The sequence below is a fragment of the Lepisosteus oculatus genome, chromosome 21 (genome assembly GCF_040954835.1).
Source record: "Lepisosteus oculatus isolate fLepOcu1 chromosome 21, fLepOcu1.hap2, whole genome shotgun sequence".
In the NCBI taxonomy this organism is placed as follows: domain Eukaryota; kingdom Metazoa; phylum Chordata; class Actinopteri; order Semionotiformes; family Lepisosteidae; genus Lepisosteus; species Lepisosteus oculatus.
Window position 1 is genome coordinate 2,094,701 of NC_090716.1, and position 21,159 is coordinate 2,115,859.

The 21,159-nt window shown below is 53.4% G+C and overlaps 2 protein-coding genes across 2 annotated transcripts in view; both read right to left on the reverse strand.

Annotated features, from left to right (window-relative positions):
* Positions 1 to 1,394: 1,394 nt before the first annotated feature.
* Positions 1,395 to 12,125, reverse strand: sigirr (single immunoglobulin and toll-interleukin 1 receptor (TIR) domain). The gene is made up of 9 exons (XM_069181641.1): positions 11,844 to 12,125; positions 8,276 to 8,483; positions 7,335 to 7,465; positions 6,320 to 6,460; positions 5,617 to 5,760; positions 5,417 to 5,519; positions 4,051 to 4,201; positions 3,531 to 3,705; positions 1,395 to 2,482 (listed from the first exon to the last, which is right to left on the reverse strand). Exons 1-9 carry the CDS (start codon positions 11,911 to 11,913, stop codon positions 2,304 to 2,306), a joined length of 1,302 nt encoding a protein of 433 aa, XP_069037742.1. The 5' UTR covers positions 11,914 to 12,125; the 3' UTR covers positions 1,395 to 2,303.
* A 2,726-nt stretch (positions 12,126 to 14,851) lies between these two features.
* Positions 14,852 to 21,159, reverse strand: part of LOC102688340 (anoctamin-9) — a 30,007-nt gene continuing 23,699 nt past the window's right edge. The window contains exons 19-24 of the mRNA XM_069181708.1: positions 20,635 to 20,787; positions 19,305 to 19,452; positions 18,756 to 18,875; positions 17,577 to 17,670; positions 16,988 to 17,100; positions 14,852 to 16,176 (exon numbers count right to left, since the gene is read on the reverse strand). Of these exons, the coding sequence (XP_069037809.1) occupies positions 16,146 to 16,176; positions 16,988 to 17,100; positions 17,577 to 17,670; positions 18,756 to 18,875; positions 19,305 to 19,452; positions 20,635 to 20,787 (659 nt within the window). The 3' untranslated portion in view covers positions 14,852 to 16,145. The remainder of the gene's footprint in view (positions 16,177 to 16,987; positions 17,101 to 17,576; positions 17,671 to 18,755; positions 18,876 to 19,304; positions 19,453 to 20,634; positions 20,788 to 21,159) is intronic.

A 21,159-nucleotide genomic window follows, 5' to 3' on the forward strand; every position in this document is an offset into this window, starting at 1 on the left:
TTTTTCCCCACTGTGGTGTGAAGGAACAAAGAGTTCGCAGCCCCACCCATCCTGTTGGCAGAGAACGCCGGCCTGTACGGACCTGTACATATCGCTCCTCGCTGCGCAAACCAACACCACTGGAACCCTGTTCCAGTTTGCTTCAGCCAGTGCCAATGCTGATCTTTCTCTCGGTCCGTCCTTCAGACCTGAGCCGGTTGGAGAGACTGTGTTGTCAATGGCTCCTGGTCCGGACAGGAAAATTGGGTGTTGCTGGGAAGAAAGGGTTCAGGCTGTTCTGCGAGGCTTTCCAGAGACCCCCCCCACCCTGGGCTTGTCAGTGGGAGAAGCAGCTCCCCAGTGACAGCCTCACCAGCAGCAAGCACAAGCCCTGTGCAGCGATTGGCCAACAACGACGTCACCCCCACGCCGATGGGTTGGTGTTTGAGCCGGTCTTAATTTTTTTCCCCCCCCGACAGATCATCATCACACGTTTTTAAGGCTGGATGCTGGCAGAAACTGTGTACTCAGATCTTAAGCCATCTTCTGATTTAATATCTCAATTAGGACGATGCACTTGGACGGGCTCTAGGAGTGCCTCGGGGACACGCTGCCCCCCCAGGAAATAAAATCAGCTAAGTGGATTGTCTGGGCCACAGCCAGGACAGTCACAGCACAAACAGCACCAGCCAACAGAATTTCTTAGGGATCCCACCCCACTGCAGCAGTGCCACCTGCTGACGAGCAGCAGGTACTGCAGCAGTGGAGTTCAACACCAGCAGGTCTCCGGCTCTCCCCTCCCTGTTCCCCAGCGCACAGGAACTTGAGTAACTCGTCCATGCCAGCTCTCTAACAACGCCTTTTAAAGGTGAATAAAAAAGAGGAATACATACATTATTAAAGTGCCATCTTTTCCATCCTTTACTTCTGAAGTAATGGGGACGTGGTAGGTTATCACCAGCACAGTGAGATGCAGGAGCTCCAGTCCTCTGCTTTCCAACATTACAGTTTGCTGATCAGACCACACTGTGCTCTACTGTGCCAAAAGTCACTGACTTAGCGCGAGCGATAAACTCCAACCCTAAATATAAAGAGGCCTATATTTTTAATTTGATAAGCAGGTTTTATGAACAGATATTGAGAATAGCCGAGGCGGTATATAAAGTAAAGAAAGGAAATAATTCTTGTCCTTTTGTAAAACTATGCACCCCGAGGAAGGATCTGCGTTTCTGCGCTGTACACATTTGACAAATCTCATTTGTGACACATCAGCAACTTTTGTCGCTGTGTCCACTGGTCTTTGACCAGTGTGAACAACACAATCCAAAGTAGCTCAGCAGATCTCCTGTCCCCCTGTTCAGAGAAGCCGTTTCATTAAAAAGGAATTACATTATGACAATATTAATGAAATGCACTTTTCAGATGCAGCAGCCTTTTACTGTTAAAATACCCGCAAGGCCATTTCTTAAGCAAGACGATCAGGGTTATAATTACAATACATTGCAGCATTTTGCTAAAGGCATAGTCGAGAAAACCTCATTGATTACCTGATTGATTTTGATTGATTCACATAATGCATTTAATCTCCTACAGTGTGAACAAACTGTAGAGCAACCCACACCACTGCCCCGTCTGGCTCGAAGACAGCAGACCAGAGCTGAAACTAAGAGCACCTGTTGAGTGTTTCATGTCTCTCATGTCGATTCTTTGCTTGCTCGGATACACAGAATTCAACATCTATTTCTTGGGCTAAAGCAGGGGAGGAATCATAACAGGTAGGTGAAATCCAAGGACGGTGCCGGAAATGTCCATTGGTTTCCCGTGTGTCCAGTGTGGACGGCGTCTGGCTACACTTCTCCTGACCCGCGCCCTGCCCTCCTTCCCGAATGGAGTCTCCACTTTCCTCTGCGCTCTAGACGTCAGCCAGCAGGGGGCGCTGAGGCGTGGCGCGGAGTGAGGTCAGGGGGCGTACTGGGAGAAATGGCCTGTCGGAGAGGACCGCACTGGGCTTGTGGGAGCTGCAGCCGAAGCAGCCCAGCGCCAACGCCCGCCCCGGCTCGCCCGGGGAAGTCCCGGAGATTTGCACGGCGCCGGTGCCGCTCGAGGCCCCCTTGAGATCTTCGGGGGGGTCGGCGTCGACTGCAGCTCCGGGGGTGTCCAGCGTCAACAGTCCTCCTCCAGCTCCTTCACAAGAGCAGGACCAGGCCCGCTTCGGGTCCACCCCACTTCAACCCGCCGGGCGCGAAGAGAAAGGTCCGATACAGCCGAAGGAACTGACAGCCAGGTCCCGCGCGTGTGTCCTGACCTCCTCTGTGGCTCCTGGGTCAGAGGTCCTCCTCCGTGACCAGGCAGTAGAAGTCCGTGCGCGCCCCGTAGTTCCGGGAGCCCAGGTCGGACACGTCGATGTCCACGTCGCTGGGCCTCGGGTCCGCCGCAGGGGGGGGGTCAGCGGGGAGCACGGGGGCTCTCGGACGGGGGGCCTTATAAACCGGCAGGCGAACTCCTGGGGGGCCAAAGGGAGAGAAAGGTTCGTGGAGGGCACCCCGAGTTCGGCGGCGGTGCTCACGCCAGGAGGAGTCGCGGATCTGTCACTCCAGTCGAGCGGCGGGTTCGACTGAGCCTGGGGAAAAGGGGCTGGCAGCTATCTGAGCTCCCTGAAAGAAGATGGGAGCCACTGGACAAGGGTCCGTTAAAACACAATCCTGGGCTTTGGCAGACATGATACATTCAGAGCTGGGACCCCACATCCAGCTGTAGCTCAGGCTGCAGGGGAGGAGCCCTGTGGGGAAACCAGGCAGGACTGGACAAGCACACACAAGCAGGCCTTTCTCCCCTAGTCCAGCCCAGACCCAGACCCGGACAGCAGAGGCGCTGTGCCGATACAATCTCTAGTCCAGCCCAGACCCAGACCCGGACAGCAGAGGCGCTGTGCCGATACAATCTCTAGTCCAGCCCAGACCCAGACCCGGACAGCAGAGGCACTGTGCCGATACAATCTCTAGACCAGACCCAGACCCAGACCCAGACCCAGACCCAGACCCAGACAGCAGAGGCGCTGTGCCGATACAATCTCCAGTCCAGCCCAGACCCAGACAGCAGAGGCGCTGTGCTGATACAATCTCTAGTCCAGCCCAGACCCAGACCCGGACAGCAGAGGCGCTGTGCCGATACAATCTCTAGTCCAGCCCAAACCCAGACCCAGACAGCAGAGGCGCTGTGCTGATACAATCTCTAGTCCAGCCCAGACCCAGACCCAGACAGCAGAGGCGCTGTGCTGATACAATCTCTAGTCCAGCCCAGACCCAGACCCAGACAGCAGAGGCGCTGTGCTGATACAATCTCTAGTCCAGCCCAGACCCAGACCCAGACAGCAGAGGCGCTGTGCTGATACAATCTCTAGTCCAGCCCAGACCCAGACCCAGACAGCAGAGGCGCTGTGCTGATACAATCTCTAGTCCAGCCCAGACCCAGACCCAGACAGCAGAGCCTCTGCACATCTGCTGTCGGGGTCCCAGTCAGATCTGGGGTCACAGGCTACACCCCCAGCTCACCCAGGTCTCCAGCAGGGTCGGGGTCGGGGCGGCAGTCCAGATAGTCGGGGTTCAGGGTCAGCATGGGGTCCTTGTCATCCTGGAGCAGAGTCTGGGGGTCCCCTGTGTTGTGGTGGTACATCAGCTTGCGGGGCATCTCCAGGACCAGGCTCTTCCAAAACTGGGAGGACGGGGTCTGAGGGGGGGTTGGGGGAGATGAGGAAGAAAAGGCTGAAACCTCAGAACCACACTTACCGCCAGCCACCTGAAGAGGGCGCTCAAACAGACAGGTATAGGGAAACACACGAGCACTGCTCTCATTTTTTCGAAAACAATTCCCATGTATAACGTTCAATGTACATATATAAACATATTCCCCCCTATATCTAGCCAAAGTCTTCTTTACAAGAAGAAAGATCAAGTAAAAGGTAGAGAGTGTTAAGAAGGAGAGTTAGTCACTCTCACTTGACCTCAGCTATGGATCTCGGCTTTGTGAAAACGCGGATCTGGACTCGCGCCCCCCAGCGGCCCAGGCTCTCACCATGGACTTGGAGCCCCAGAGCAGGAGGGCCACGCTGCGCCCGCTCTCCTTCAGCAGACGCAGCGCGGGCGGGCTCAGCTGCCTGCGCTGGCTCTCGAACACGATGAAGACGGGCCGCCGGCACAGCTCCTGCAGGCGCCAGAGTCCCTCCCTGGGGCGACGGAGAGAGGAGGAGAGCAGGGGGTCCAGTCACAAGACCTCGGCTTCAACCACAGGGCAATGGCAGCTTGCGCCAGACACCCACCACTCTTTGTGCAAACGCGGGCCTCCTGTTTCCACTGGTGACCCCTACTTTGTATTTCCCTGCTCATTCTGCACACATCCTGTGCCCGAAGGACTTTGGGAATCTTCCCCCGTGAAGCTGTACTTACTTTTCCGATCTTGTACATTAACTACCAATACATCCTTCGCCTGGGATTTCTACTGCCTTAGTGGACTGCATCAGCGGCCTGTCGGACCAATTTGCAGAGACCTCAAGTACAGAAGCTTATTGTTTAGTATTTAAAAGTATGGCGTTTAAAAGACAAACCTTTGGCGTCCATACGAGATTACTTTGCTTTAAAATGCAATGATTTAATTCGTGCACATTATTGCAAACTATATTAATATCTTGTAATAGATCTGCAATAATGTTGTCCCAGACAAACTAGCACTGACTTCAACGACAGAAGAATGAATCTGAAAGTGCTTGTGTACTGTCCTTCATGTCCATGCAGTGGAACACCCTGCGATTGAGCTTTCCTGGATCACACACGCGTCATTTTCGCAGTGACTGTGAAAAGCAGAAATGACCCGCCTCCCCAAAAGTTTGTTATTCTTGATGTGAAACTGCAGAAACATGTACTGTACCTAGGTTCTTGCCTACTCTTTAAACACTGAGCGGAAAACATATATGGTGTACATTATACCTTATATACCTACTGTTGACTCAATGTTACTGTTATTGTTGATCACAGTACACAGCAAGCCAACAACTGTGTGTTGTGTCTCTTCCTGGAATTGTTTTTCTTTTTGTTCAGTATTCCTCCTTCACTTTACATCCATGTCTGTGCAAACAGACACACAAACAGTGTTCCTTCTCCTTTCAAATGACACCTGTCCCGCATTTTGCTGTATACTTGTAAATTCAAATGTATTCCATGAAGAATAACAGCATTGTTCACAAATTAATTACTGCGTTTTAATGCAATATTACCTTGTATAAACACAAAAGATATTTTTTTCTCCATGGCGCTAATACACTTCTGTACTATAAAACAGAAGCTATATCAAAGCTGTAAACAAGCACTTCTGAAGTATTCAAGAACATGGGGACTATTCCTTGTGCACACTATGTAACCGTGTTGAATTTCCTGCCTGCGCTCACCTGAAGCTGTTGGTGCACCACTCCTGCTCCAGGTAGGCCCTGGACAGGACCACGATCAGGCGCCGGCACCGACTAACGTTCATCAGCAGCTCCGCAGAGGGCTCTGGGATGGGGAAGGGAGAGGGGGCGTGTCAGAGCACCAGCTACAGCACGCCTGAGATCAGGGGTCAAGGGTCAAGGTTGGGGCGGCCCGCAGTTACCTGAGCCGGGCAGAATGTCTCCGTCGTGCAGGTGCAGCTTGTAGCTGTACCTGTTCTCCAGGTGTGGCTTCAGGATGAAGTTCACAAACTTCCGGTCGTGCTCATTGTTCACGTAGGAGACATAGGCATCGTACAGCTTCCCGTCTGGAAAGTCAGAGGAAAGTTAAGAGCCCGTCCTGTAGGTGTGAACAGATGTCTTCTTCTATACATGGACAGTACGTGTGTGCACATATGACAACTTCCAGTGACATGGCAAACAAAACACGCCACGGGTCGTGAACCCTCATACCTCCAAATGAGTAAATATGCAATCTGCAGCACATATGTTGGCAATGATAAAAACACAGCATAGAAGAAGGATCTTACCAGCTACTCCTTAAAATGTTCTCCATTGCATTTGGTCTTTGACTCTGAAATTTGACTCTCAGATATATGAAATGCAGCCCAGCCCAGTCCAGCTAAGCCAAGCCAAGCTAAATACGGCCCAGTCCAGTCCAGTCTAGCTCACCCCAATCCAGCCCAGCTAAATACAACCCAGTCCAGTCTAGCTCAGCCCCAGTCCAGCTAAATACAACCCAGTCCAGCCCAGCCCCAGTACCAGCCCAGCTAAATACACCCCAGTCCAGCCCAGCCCCAGTCCCAGTCCAGCTAAATACACCCCAGTCCAGCCCAGCCCCAGTCCCAGCCCAGTGCTCTCACTCACCGTTCATCTCGTAGTCGCCGTAGGCGTTCTTGTACCAGAGCCTGAGGTTCAGGCGGCAGCGGGAGTACAGCGCCAGGGCCAGCACCAGGGCCAGCGCCAGGGTGAAGGCCGCGATCACGGCCGCGGTGTGGCTGGGCAGCCCTGCAGGACAGACCAGGGAACAGACTGTCCTCTGAAAGCCCAGCACTCTGCTCTACGGCCTCACCACAGCTCCGCCCCAGGGCTTACTGCCTCTCTCTCTACTGCACCCTGCCCTGCTTTTCACACAGTAATCACTCCTCACACTTATAGAGCACTTTCCTGGACACTCCCCTCAGAGCTCTTTACAGGTAATGGGGATCCCCTCCACCCCACCAGTGTGTACCCCCACCTGGATGATGCTCCAGTCCTCTCACACACACCAGCTCTCAGTGGGGAGGAGAGCAGAGTGATGAAGCCAGTTCAGAGATGGGGGTTATTAGGAGGCCATGACTGGTAAAGGCCAGGGGGAAATTTGCCCAGGACGCCGGGGTAACACCCCTACTCTTCTCGAGAGACGCCCTGCGATTTTTAATGACCACAGAGAGTCAGGACCTCGGTTTTATGTCGATCCCACTATACTGGGGCATTAGGACCCAGACAGACCGCAGGGTGAGCGCCACCTGCTGGCCCCACTAACACCTCTTCCAGCAGCAGCCTCAGCTTTCCCAGGAGTCTCCCATCCAGGTACTGACCAGGCTCACACCTGCTGAGCTCCAGTGGGGCTGCCAGCTGGGAGCTGCAGGGTGATATATAGATCAAGAGGTTATAGATATAATGTACAGTACACTTGCACTACCACACCGCACTGCCCCAGTGCTGCAACTCAAGAACAGCAGTAACTTCATGGCCCAGTCAGGGTGAACAGTGCATTTATTCTGTAACTATAGTTCTCATGTGCCTGTCAGTACTGACTCAGGGACTCAGCGTGAGGCCTGAGTGATGCCAAAGCCAGAGAAAATTAAGGGTTTACCACTTGTGTGCTCCAGCTCCTTACCCGTTCTCTGCAGCTTAAAAGTGGCTGTGGCGTTGCTCAGCCTGCAGGAGAAGACTCCGTAGCTCCCCTGATCCCTCACAGTAACTTGCAGCAGACTTCTCACAAACCTCTGTGAGCCGTTGTTGGCAGACCTGTGGGGTGACACGGGCCCATGTGAATCCCGACATCACTGTGCCGAACCCACAGATTCCCGCCGGACAGCTGTCCTCAGAAAAACCGGATAATAACATAACATCACATAACTTTATTGGCCCTATACAATTTCTTGCATTAGGTCATAATTTGTCTTTTCACAGACCCCAGCTTGCTCTCCATGAGACACACAGACAGGGAGAGAAGCTGGGGGTCAGAGCGCAGGGTCAGCCATTGTACAGCGCCCCTGGAGCAGTTGGGGTGAAGGGCCTTGCTCAGGGGCCCAATGGAGTAGGATTCCTCTGCTGGGCCGCGGGATTTGAACCGGCAACCTTCCAGCCACAGGCGCAGATCCTGAGCCACAGAGCCACTGCCCCGCCGTGCTCTAAAAGTCGGGTTTCGGAGCAGGCAGAGTTCTCGGCAGGATCTCTGCAAGCCAACTGGGTTTCAAACTCCGATCCCCAGTACTACAAGGTAACATTCCCAACAAGTGTGTGACCAGGCCAGCATTTAAGTGCATTTCTTGTGTGCATCTCAGTTTCTCTCCAGCAGAGGGCGCCCGAACCCCACAGCCGAAAATCCAGACTGATCTTTGCTTGCTGCAATGTTTTTTTCCCAGAGAGGCAGCCTGGCCCTGTCACTTTCCCCCTGATTACTTGCGATATGGATCTGGCATACTATGTACATATATATTACTATGATTCAGCAGTAGCTAATCTTAGCAAATAACCAAAATCCCAAGTAAATCCCAGCCGTGAATCCCAGCATCTAGAGCTGTGAAGGAAGTTAGCTCCAGAGAGCTCACTCACCACTCGGAGTCGTTCCTGGGGTAGAGGCTGGTGTTGGTCAGGAGCTGGTCATCCTTCAGCCAGTGCAGAGCAGAGTCGCAGTGTGGGTCCTGCGGGTCGGAGGACAGCCTGGCGGTGCAGTTGAGGGACAGCTGAGCCCCCAAAGTCGACGTCAGCACCGGGGTCCCCAGGGGAGACAGGAACTCCGGGGCCCCACTGCACACGTTGTCTGGACAGACAGACACGGATAACAGCGTCAGTCAGGTTTCCAGGCTGCAGGCCCAAGACCAGAGACGGGCACTGGGCAAGCAAAGAACTACACTCTCGTTTCTTTCCCACAGAAAACGCCACGTGCCAACCCCCGTCCAGGGCAGCATTTGTCTTCACGTCGAAGAGACAAGAGCATGTGATGGGGAAAACAACGGACAGTCCCTGCTCACAGCAGCGGGGCGTGGGCCTGAACCGGACACCCCCACCCGCCCGAGTCACGATCTGCCCGCTGTCTCCCCGAGGGCAGTGATGGGAGTCCCCAGCACTGCTTCACACTGCTGTTTCCCCTGCGGTTCCTGCGCCCTGTGCCTGGAAATCCCAGCTGCCAAGCCGGCCGTGTCCTCTGATTGCTCACACCGAGCTGAACCAATGACGAGGCAGGGGATGACCAGCAGGCCCGAGCAGGTTAAACTGGGAAGAAGGTACCCAGTCAGGCGCACAGCCAGGGGGTGGGGGTGGGGGCGCTTGCTCTGTTTTTTGCAGGGCAGGTCACGCCTGATCAGCGTGTGTTTGCATGAGCACCTCATCTGGAAAAGCCCCCTCTGATCTCCCTGGGGGCTGGCTGCTAGCACAGGACACAAGGTTATCCACACACACACACAGGAGAGCAGCCTCCAGTGTGACTGAAACAGCAGGGCCGAGTCCTGAAACACACCACACCAGCCCTGCCTTTACTTCCTGGAAACACAACCCATAGGCACTGTGGCCACAGGTTCAGGCTGGGGCTGTCAAATACCAGTCTGAACAGCATGTAGCTAGCACCAGCCGACATCTTAAAGAGATCGCTCTTCAATAGAGGAATCGCACATTTCAGGTCAAACAAAAACTCCCGGCTGCTCTTCCACACTGAGGTAGACTCTTTCCAAGGGGCTCAACCTGGACATCCGTCACACCTTTCTCTGAATCGAACTCTTTCCCGTCTGTGAAAAAAGGAACACGCACACACGAAAGAGGACTCTAGTGCCAAATCTGAGGGACGGAATCCAACCCTGTTTTTAACTTCTTGTGGGACACGTTAGCCGGACCCTGCTGGCGATGTGCTGTTACTCAGCACAGGTGGAACCACCAGTTCAGGCAGTGGGAGTCTGTGCTTGGCTGAGGAGCCAGTAGGATGAAGCTCCCACCTACAGGATAAGATCACTTTATTGGCCACCTCAAGTTCTTGTTTTAGGAATTATCTTTTCGCAGACCCCAGCTTGCTCTCCATGAGACACACAGACAGGGAGAGAAGCTGGGGGTCAGAGCACAGGGTCGCCATTGTACAGCACCCCTGGAGCAGCTGGGGTTCAGGGCCTTGCTCAGGGGCCCAATGGAGTAGGATTCCTCTGCCGGCTGCAGGATTTGAACCGGCAACCTTCCAGCCACAGGAGCAGACCCAGAGCCACAGAGCCACTGCTCCATCCCTAACTGGATTATAACCGAATGCCTCTAAATCAGAATCTCTACCCCCCCCCGGATGGGACCTGGATGGGAGACTCCTGGGAAAGCTGAGGCTGCTGCTGGAAGAGGTGTTAGTGGGCCAGCAGGGGGCGCTCACCCTGCAGTCTGTGTGGGTGGGGCTGCACACTGGTGGGGGTGGAGGGGATCCCCATGACCCGTAAAGAGCTCTGAGGGGAGGGGGCAGAAAAGCGCTGTGTAAGTGTGAGGAGTTATTTTTATTATTATTTTTATTACTCAGGGGCAGTACAAGCCAGTGGCTAGTTTACTTCAGCCAGACAAACGACGGGTTTCTGCTCCCCGATCGCCACTTCCCTTCTTGGAGTTTTAAACATCACCTCGGCAACGGCTACGGTTCGCACATCGCCTCCGCCGAGCTGCCCCGGCCAGGAACCAGCCCTCCTGAACTCCGCCCCGCCAGCGGACCCCATGCTCCCCGGCCGGTATAAACATGAACCCGTCGGCAGTCGTGCCCGGGTTCCACCTGCTTGCAGCTGTGAGGTGTGTTTACTGTGCACACACCCAGCAGTCACGCGCTGGCATCACGCCCTTCAGGGCTGCCTGTCTCTGCTCACAGGAACACCAGAGTGCCATGTCTGTAATAAACTGGCTTCATCCCAGGGTGTCTCTCGAGAAGAGTAGGGGTGTTACCCCGGTGTCCTGGCCAAATTTCCCCCTGGCCTTTACCAGTCATGGCCTCCTAATAACCCCCCTCTCTGACCTGGCTTCATCACTCTGCTCTCCTCCCCACTGAGAGCTGGTGTGTGTGAGAGGACTGGAGCATCATCCAGGTGGGGCTGCACACTGGTGGGGGTGGAGGGGATCCCCATGACCTGTAAAGAGCTCTGAGTGGAGTGTCCAGAAAAAGTGCTCTATAAGTGTCAGGAGTTAATTAGTTAATAATCAGAGAGCACAGAGGGAGAATTCCCTGTGGGCAAAACAGGTGTAACTAAAAGAGCAGGGAAAGGCTTTCGCTGTCTTGGGAAAGCCCAGATGTCTCAGGACAAGAGCTGGGACACCAGCAGAGTCCTCAGCCACCCAGAAACAGAGCAGATCGTTGTTTCTGCCTCCCTGCCTTATCTGTGGCGCCCCTGGGTGAGTTATGAGTATATTCCTTTGGCGCTACCCAGCGCAGGGTCAGGGTACAGGAGCGCGGGGGCCGGCCCGCCAGGAGAGGAGGGGTCCTGCGGGTGGAGCTGACGAGCGCAGGGGGGGGGAGATCAGCTCCGAGCCCGGTAACCAGGCCAGCGAGAGAGCAGGACGTGTTCCACACCTCGGGTGTGTTTCCATTCCCCTCAGCGCGACAAAGACACGGACGCAGAAACTGCTGGAAAACAAAAGCGATCGCGCACACACGCACACCGCTGAAAAGAGAACTGGACGAAGTCGCCAATTAACCGAATCAGAACTGAATGAAGGCGCTAATTTAATCACGACGGTTTATACATTTAAACACGAAAACTGAATCCCCGTGCTAGGTGTTAGGGCGCCCATATGTCCGCAGCCGTTCGCACGCTGACCCGTCGTTCATTAAAAAAAAACAAATGCAGGAAGAAAGCTGTATTTTTTTACACTGCGGTGCTAGAAAGCGCTTGAACTTTTCCAGTGTTTTCTTTGGACAGCGTCCTGTCGGCACCTCTGCGCTCTCGACGCTGAACAGCTCCACCGATATGGCAGGAGAAAAGGGGTTAAAAAGGCAGATTTCAGCCTCAGGAAATCGCGCTCCCCGCTTTGCACAGCAGCGCAGGGCGAGTCCGAGATTCACTTGCTGGTTTTCTTAATGCCCACGCAAGCAAGCAAGCGACCCCCCCGCTCTCTACAGGGTTACCCCAAGCGAGACCCCCCCGGCGGCCCTCGCACCCTCTCCGGGCGAAACTCTCACCTGCGGCCGCCCAGGTGCCCGCCCGCCCGCAGGCGAGGAGGAAGAGAAACGTCACCAGTTTCGGTCGCATTGTTCGCCGCGGTCGAGCGTCGGTTCCTCTCCCGAAAACGAGAACGAAATCACCCCCCAAACTCTCCCTCCCCTCCGCCACACACACACACACTCACGCCTCTCCTCCTCGGCGGAAGGCGAGTCGGGGATGTGCGTGGGGCGCGCCGCCGCGGCCACCTGCGCCCCCCCCACCGGAGGGCGAAGCGAAAGTCCGCGCGGGGCGGCGACAGTCACGCGCTCGCGCTACCTGGGCGGCGCGACTCCCGCGTCACGTGACCTCGCGCTGACCCCCACCTGGACGCCTCCCCGCGCGGCGCGGCGCGTCTCCCCCCCCACCCGGGGTGGACAGATAGCGGCCGCAGCGGCGCGAACTACGCCGCCTCTTTCGTTATCATCATCATCATCATCATCATACCCGCCGTCTCTTATGACTCTGTCCACACACTTCCACAATAATGATAACTTAGTACGTGACGTAGGAGTACACCTGCGAGCCGCGAACTGCGAAAGTGGGGGTGGGGCACTGATTTACACAAAGAGTTGTGTAAATGGGCGAGTGGGGAACAAGCTGCGCACCTGTATTGTTGAAGCGGACACCCTGGATGAGATCCTCAAACCAATGAGGCACTGACTACCAAACGGGACCGAGCGCTTTATTCTCGATTAGAAGCGCTCTTAAATGTTTTCACGACCCTCCGCTGTGCAAACACCGCGCCGCGACAGGGTTCAGAGCTCTCTCTCTCTCGCCCTCCGCCTCCCCCTTTTCACGTCCGCGCCTGTGTCCGCGGGCCGGTCCCTCTGGTTTCCCGGGCTCAGGTGAGCCCCCCGCTGCCCTGCAGGTTACAGGTGAGGGCCGGTCGCTGCCCCGCCACAGTGCGTGTCCGCCCAGCTCTCTGGAGGACGTGGTGACCTGATTCATTCCGCGCACCTGCTGTTTTCCGCTCTCTCCTCGCTCTCGCAGGGCACCTCAGCGTGTCAGGTCTTGTTCGCCTGTAACTTAGGCGAGACTCGATACACCCCTGCACCGTTGTCTTGGAAAAGTATCGCACGTCTTTTTTTTTTTGTCTAAAAAACAACACATTAAGGTATTCATACAATACAGCAGTTGCGCTGCCGTCAGAGTTTGTAGAGGACTGATTTTTAAGTTCTAACGTGTGTAAGTAATTAACTTGAAAATCGTTTTCTTTCTTTTCGCCATTGACGAGTGTTAGCATGACAACTTTGTTTGTTGTTTTTTTCAGTTTCTGTGGGCTTCGTCCAGGTGTGGCGGCGACCCCGGCGCAGTGGCTGGCGGGTCTTGTAGTTCTCGGACACTGTCGCCTACAGTTCCCATACACCCCTGCGCAGAGCCACCTGTGCACCCTAGAATTCAAAGACTGCGCGAAGGAGCCCATCTTCATCCAAACGAACGCCTGCCATGTGTGTTGTTTTAGTCAAGCTGACCTATTTAAGTTGCATTTTGACTTTGTGAGAAATTGCGCGGTTGCCTTTGTTTTGTACATAAATATCTGTACTCACCCGATGGATCCGGTTTAAACTGTGACATCGTAACATTCCGAGCCTACAGTCTTTAAGTCAAGTAGTCTGAAAAAATCATCACACCATGTGTGGAGCCTCAATTGGTGCACATTGGTGCTGTTAATAACCTCAGCAGGTCTGAATCTAGGTCAAGAAACGGTGAAGTCTGATCATTTACAGATCATCATGGCCAGCAGCCATATCCCCCTGCAGCTCCCAGCTGGCAGCCCCACTGGAGCTCAGCAGTGTGAGCCTGGTCAGTACCTGGATGGGAGACTCCTGGGAAAGCTGAGGCTGCTGCTGGAAGAGGTGTTAATGGAACCAATAGGGGGCGCTCAACCTGCGGTCTGTGTGGGTCCTGATGCCCCAGTATAGTAAAAGGGGCACTGTACTGTAAAAAGGTGCCTCCCTTCAGATGAGACGTACTGTAAAACCTAGGTCTTGCTGTGGTCATTAAAAATCCCAGGGCGTTTCTTGCAAAGAGTAGGGGTGTTACCCCGGTGTCCTGGCCAAATTTCCCCCTGGCCTTTACCAGTCATGGCCTCCTACTAATCCCCCTCTCTGAACTGGCTTCATCACTGTGCTCTCCTCCCCACTGAGAGCTGGTGTGTGTGAGAGGACTGGAGCATCACCCAGGTGGGGCTGCACACTGGTGGGGGTGGAGGGGATCCCCATGACCTGTAAAGAGCTCTGGGTGGAGTGTCCAGAAAAGCGCTATATAAGTGTAAGGAGTTAAATATTTAATAAACTGAGAACACAGAGGGAGAATTCCATGTCAGCATAAAACAAGTTGAGTCAAGTGTCCGCTGTATTATTATTGTTTTCTCCACTGGCTGGATCTCTCCTGGACTCACTGATGTGCCCTGAGGGCGGGTGGGGGCAGCGTTTTGGGGTTCCAGCACCTCAGGGTGCAGTTCAAGAGCGGCGAAGGGGCGTGTGTGTGTGTGGGGGGGGTCTGTGTTTCTCTCCTCACTGACCGGAAGGACGATATCAGGGGACCCCGCGGCAGAAATGAGGGCTCCTGGGGTGACTCACTGTGATGGGGTGTTGAGGGAGCCCTGAAACCCCCAGATTAAGAAGAGCCAGGAGAGAGGGGTTTGGGCACCTGGTAGGGATGCCCCCCTCCTTGCTGAAAATCCCTGTTGGGGCTCCCCCGGGACCCCAGGACACACTGCTGCGTGCGGGGCTGCGTCTCTCGGTTGGCCTGGGAGCTCTTGGGGGATCGGAGTCACGGAGCGAGGGGATGTCTGCTCCTCCGAGGACGTGGACAGAGGAGACACTGAGCTGCTGGCCCGGCGCTCTTTAACCTCACGAGCACTGAGCACACGGACGGCAGGAACGCGTCTTAATACTGCACGAGACTCAGAGCCCTCCCGCCCTCTCTCAGCATCGTTAACACGACTGCAGCAGGCAATGACAAACTGCAAGTACAAACAGCGTATGTAAAAAAAACCCTGTTTCTTTACTAGACACTCTTGGAATAGAGAATGCTGATCCACGGTGAAAGCCTGCTACATAGAAAAGCTTCAGCATATTGTGCGAAAATACACGTGTGGAAAAACTGAACCTGATGTAGCTTCCATAATATCCAGAGGGCAGGATGCAGAGCGATCTGATGAGGGCAGAGACAGGTGAGGTGGTGGACTCTGATTCGATATAGTGCCCCTCGTCGGTCAGCACTGTCTCACAGACCTGGACAGCTTCCCATCCAGAGAGAGTTAATTCTCTCTACAACCCGACCTCTCTAACTGGATGAGATCCCTTAATGAAGAGACAGGTATAAACGAGAGGAGTCCATTCTGCCCCTCTAGCCTGTCTGTTAGTAAATCATTAATGATCTGTGCCTTGGAAGAAGCCAGAGTATCAGCTTCAACACTTTGGCTGGGGGGGCATGTTCCCCACTCCCACCACCCTTTGGGTAAAGAAGTGCCCTCTGATCTTGATTTAAAAATCACTTCCCCGGCGTGGCTGCTTGCGTCCTCTGCTGCGTGTATCTTCTGCGTTCCTTTTTCTGAGCAAGCGACCGAAACAAAATGCATTACGAGCAAAAGACTTGGGGAGGGGAGACAGACGATCGTCCTCCTGCTTGACTTCAGGAATAGAGCAGGGGATTCCCTGGAGCTTGGAAAGAAACACCACTCAAGGCTTTGAAAAGTCACCCTGTCAGTTATAAACGTCTGCACGGGCAGGAGCTGAGAGCCCCCTGTGTTGGATGTGACTCAGTGAATCAGGAGTCATGGGGGTTCACTCAGGGCACACAGGCGAACCCCAGTCTCTCCGCTGCTCGGCGGGAATCACAGCTTGGCACTGGGCGTCACTCAGCTGGGTGTGGAAGCAGGATGGCCGTCTCTGGTCCTGTTGTAAACCTTTTCCGGTGTGGCCTGAAACACCAGAAACGAGCACCCTGCCGCCACACTGTTAGCGCAGTTCTCTGTGGTGTCCCAGATAGGAGCCTGAAGTCCCACCAGAGGAGGGATCACAGCTGTCTGCTGTTTCACACCGATGGCAGCTCTCCCATGATGCTGTGAGGGAGGCCACCTCAAGCCCTATGACTTCATTTCCTGCCTTCAGGTGAAAACCCCAAGGGAGCTTGGTCCCTGCTGCCAGCGTCAGTCTTCTGGGCTCTTTATAGCAGGGCTGACTATCCAAATAAAATAATAATAAAAAAAGAACAAGTTCATATCTTTGCACCTCAGAGTTTCATGATGTGGGGTGGCCTGGGTGTCTTTCTTCTTACTCCTCCATCATCTTGTGCTCCATATTCCTGAAAGAGCAAAAACAGTCTTTGAAGTTTACAAAACCAAAACTTTGATTTCAGACAAATGCCCAAATTTTCGTAGAGTTTTGAATCCGTGGAAGTTGTTTGCATATTGTGTTTTTAAGTTTAAAAACCCTGGTCCCACTCAGTCAGAGTAGTGATCGGTCAGCCAATCGAAAACATCAAAGCGGCACTCAGGGGTGCCTTTTTATTGGACGGAACCACCTGCTCGTCACCCAATAGGAACAAAGGATCCAGTAACTGGACTCTGATTGGTGGGTGCCGCTACTGATAGAATCTGTGTGTTAAGAGTTTTTCAGATCTCAGCAAGCCTGCTAGTCCTGCTCCCCGAATGAGAATCGTGCAAAATTCAATAACTACCTCACATCAAACTGAGGTAATGCTAATTTCTAGATATAAGGTGGCAAAGCCTGAAATATGAAAATGTTGATGCACATAATAAAGAATTGTCTCTAGTTCTATATGAAATGGGAGTATTGTATTTTGTGAACAAGTTAGAAATTATAAATATCAATATCCCAGGTGGGATAAGATATTACCTGATGATTATTTTCCTTTAGCATTACCTTTAGTTAAAACCTTGCACTACAGCAGACAATCCGGCTACGACGTCTTGTCCCTGACAGCTTGTGATCTGATCACTGACTTAATCTCAGCGAAGCAAAAAACATAGATTCCCATGAGGTCCCGGGAGGGAGGCAGGCATGATGGGACCTGTTGAGACCGATCCCATCACACTGCTGTTTGCACACAGCCCTGTACCTCCCGGGCCTCGCCAGGGAGCCTCTGGACACACCTCAGCTCCTGCTTCAGCCTCTGCAGCTTGTCTTCCAGTCGCGCGTTTACGACCTTCAGAGGGACGTCAGGTACAAACCAGGCCGCTATGAACTTGAAGATGACGGCAATGTGCTGCACAGACAGGAAGAGAGCAGGAAGAAAGCGATCAAGTTACGGTTTCCACTTTGCAGCTCAATGTACTGCTTGCAGGAGAAGGCCGGAGCTCTGTTTGTGGTGCAGAGAGTGTGCAGTATTTCACTGTCTGTGAACATGTGGCCCTGAAGCTGCAAACCCACAGCTGAGAGACCGAGTGACTCAGGCCACGCAGAACATCCTTCAAGCCTTCATCACTTCGACAGGTTTAGGAACACATTGAGCATATATCCACCCTTACGACCAGGAAGGTCAACAAACAGAAGCTAAAAAAAAGCAACGCCTAAGCAGATCACATAGAAAATATGATCTAGGCCATGTGCAGTAGTTTTATTTCCAGTAGACAGCAGGGTACTTTGGCAATCTGCCCCAATGCTTGTGCACATACATCTTACACACAGCTGGCCAGACGGTGCGTTATTAGTCAGCAGGCAGCGCTGGAGAGGGCGTCTCACCTCGAACAAGATGACGAAGCCAAACCTCACGGCCAGGATGAGCCAGTACTGAGAGGTGTAGGTGTAGTCTTCACTGTTCCTGTAGTCCTTGTAACTGCGGAGACAATAGTTGCAGACATGCAAGCTCTTGCCTTTAAATAATAATAATAATAATAATAATAATTGCTTACACTTATATAGCGGTTTTCTGGACACTCCACTCAAAGAGCTTTACATGTAATGGGGACTCCCCTCCACCACCACCAGTGTGCAGCCCCACCTGGATGATGCTCCAGTCCTCTCACACACACCAGCTCTCAGTGGGGAGGAGAGCAGAGTGATGAAGCCGATTCATAGATGGGGATTATTAGGAGGCCATAATTGGTAAGGGCCAATGGGAGATTTGGCCAGGACACCGGGGTAACACCCCTACTCTTTCCGAGAAACGCCCTGGGATTTTTAATGACCACAGAGAGTCAGGACCTCGGTTTTACGTCTCATCCGAAGGACGGTGCCCGTCACTATACTGGGGCATTAGGACCCACATGGGCCGCAGGGTGAGTGCCCCCTGCTGGCCCCACCAACGCCTCTTCCAGCAGCAACCTTAGTTTTTCCCAGGAGGTCTCCCATCCAGGTACTGACCAGGCTCACACCTGCTGAGCTCCAGTGGGGCTGCCAGTTGTGAGTTGCAGGGTGATATGGCTGCTGGTCATAAATCAGAGGCCAGGACACCTGCACTGCCTTATTGTGCACGTTCACAATCCATAGGCCAAAATGCGAACTTCTCACCCATCTGACACACTGTTACTGAGCCTGCCTGCACTCTAACCAATGCCTGATTTAAATTGATTTGAAGCACTGACAATCAGAACTTGCAAACAAGAGCCTTTTGCACTATAGAGCAGACAGGGTTCCAGACATGGTGTCTCTCTATTCTGCTATCTGTAGCGCAGGACTCTATGCTTCAAAACCACATCGCTTGAAACACCCTGCTGTCATCCAACAGGCATCACTTCAGCCTGAGCACAGCCCTGTGCATAAAATATTTCATTTTAAATCAAATATTTTTATTTTGTCAGGGAGGCTGCGATGATCTAGCTGTGGTTCATGAAATCGCAACACCTCTCGGCCAATACACTAACAGGAAATTGTCAAGACTAAGCCGGCGCAGAGGACAGAGGTCTTTCAGGCGTCGCTGACCTGCAGTGGGTGACGTTGAGCCCTTTGTAATTCAGCTGACTGGGCAGAAAGTCCTTCTGGATATTCTCATCTGACACCGAGACGGTGGACAGGGTGTTGTTGATGTAGCCGGTCATACAACTGGAGGGGAGAGGGAGGAAGAGGAGAGAGAGGAAGAGTCAGCTCCCTGAAATATCAACGCACGGAGGGGCAGCGGGCTCGTTCAATCAAGGTGAAGGGGCAGATAATCCAAAAGAAATTGCACATTTCCCACTTTTCATCACTGTCTGCTTGTATTCCTCACTAACAGTCAGTGTAAGAGTCAGTATGGGTTGAGCACAAAAGAGTGAAAGTTTCATTACTTATATCTCGCAGAAAACAGACACAGAATGTAGGAATTGACACAGAATGTAGGAATGTTTGAATGTAGGAAGATAACTGGAGAAAATCCCAGCTGCTGGTGCAGGCTCTGCGTCTCCCAGCAGAGTTTTCCTGGATACCAGTGTGGAAGCTGGAGTCAGGCTGGAGACGTGCGAGGGGTGGAAGGCGGAGGCGACCGATGAGACCCACTGGAGATGCGTGGCCGTCCCGTTGGCGCAGGGACCGTAGCGGTACTTGTACACCAGGCGAGGGATGAAGTCGGACGTGATGCCGATGACCAGGCCGTTGGCTATCACTGCCAGCACCCCCACCGCCTTCAGCACGTTGTACCACACGCCTGCGGGGGCAACAGGGAGGCCGCGGTAGTGCCAGTCAGGATTCTGAACACAGCGGAGGGCAGACTGGCACTCACAGACTCTCACACCCACATTCATACTCACACTATCTTGCACACTGATTCACACACACACACACACTGATGCACACTCACTTACACACTCACTCATGCACACTCACAACACAGTCTCACACTCTCACGCTCACTTACACACTCTCATGCACACTCACAACACAGTCTCACACTCTCACACACTCACTTACACACTCTCATGCACACTCACAACACAGTCTCACACACTCACACACTCACATGCACAGTCTCACACACTCACACACTCACAGTCTCACGCTCACACTCACTCACAACACAGTCTCACACACTCACGCTCACACTCACAACACAGTCTCACACACTCACAGTCTCACGCTCACAATCACGCACACCCACTTACACACTCTCATGCACACTCAGTCTCACACACTCAATCACAGTCTCACGCTCACTCACTCGTGCACACTCTCATGCACACACTCACAACAGTCTCACACACTCAATCACAGTCTCACGCTCACACTCACTCACGCACACTCAATCACACAGTCTCACGCACAACACTCACACTCGCTCATGCACACTCAATCACACAGTCTCACACACTCAATCACAGTCTCACGTTCACACTCGCTCATGCACACTCACTTACACACTCTCATGCACACACTCACAACACAGTCTCACACACACACTCACAACACAGTCTCACACACTCACACATTCAATCACAGTCTCACGCTCACACTCACTCTCATGCACTCACAACACAGTCTCACGCTCACAACACAGTCTCACGCTCACAACACAGTCTCACGCTCACACTCTCAATCACAGTCTCACGCTCACACTCACTCACGCACACTCAATCACACAGTCTCACGCACAACACTCACGCTCACACTCGCTCATGCACACTCAATCACACAGTCTCACACACTCAATCACAGTCTCACGCTCACACTCACTCATGCACACTCACAACACAGTCTCACACACTCAATCACAGTCTCACGCTCACACTCACATGCACACACTCACTCATGCACACTCACAACACAGTCTCACACACTCAATCACACAGTCTCACGCACAACACTCACTCTCACGCCCACACAGCTGCCTTACCGATGTTGTTGGTCTTTATGGGCACCAGTCTCCTCTCCAGACTGACCATCTTGATGGCGTCCAGCCGGATCTCGATGATGTTGTTCAGCAGGGCCAGCAGGGGGGCCAGGGGGAAGGCGGCCACGAAGATGGTGGTGAAGCTGAACTGCAGCACTGCGACCGAGACGAGACGTGACTTGTCGGAGCTGACCCTCCTGTACGGGGCCACAAGCACCTCCTCACTCTGCCCGGAGCATGGCCCCAAAACACACCACTGCCGACTGCAGATCAGGTGGACACAACAGCAGTAACCCTAAACTCAATCATACGCAAGCAGCCCCCAGGACAGCTGGTCTGCTGAGTCCTCCCCGCTCGTGTTTACAGCAGCTGTATCAGGTAGATTATGTTCAAGTAGGTGGGGAGCTGCATCAGCAGGCGCAGGCTGCAAAGGAACAAGTAAAACGTTTATTCTCTCCTGAACAGAGAAGAAAAGAAACTCAACGTTTCGGCTGTGGAGCCCGTGGACACCCAAAGACGACTCCACAG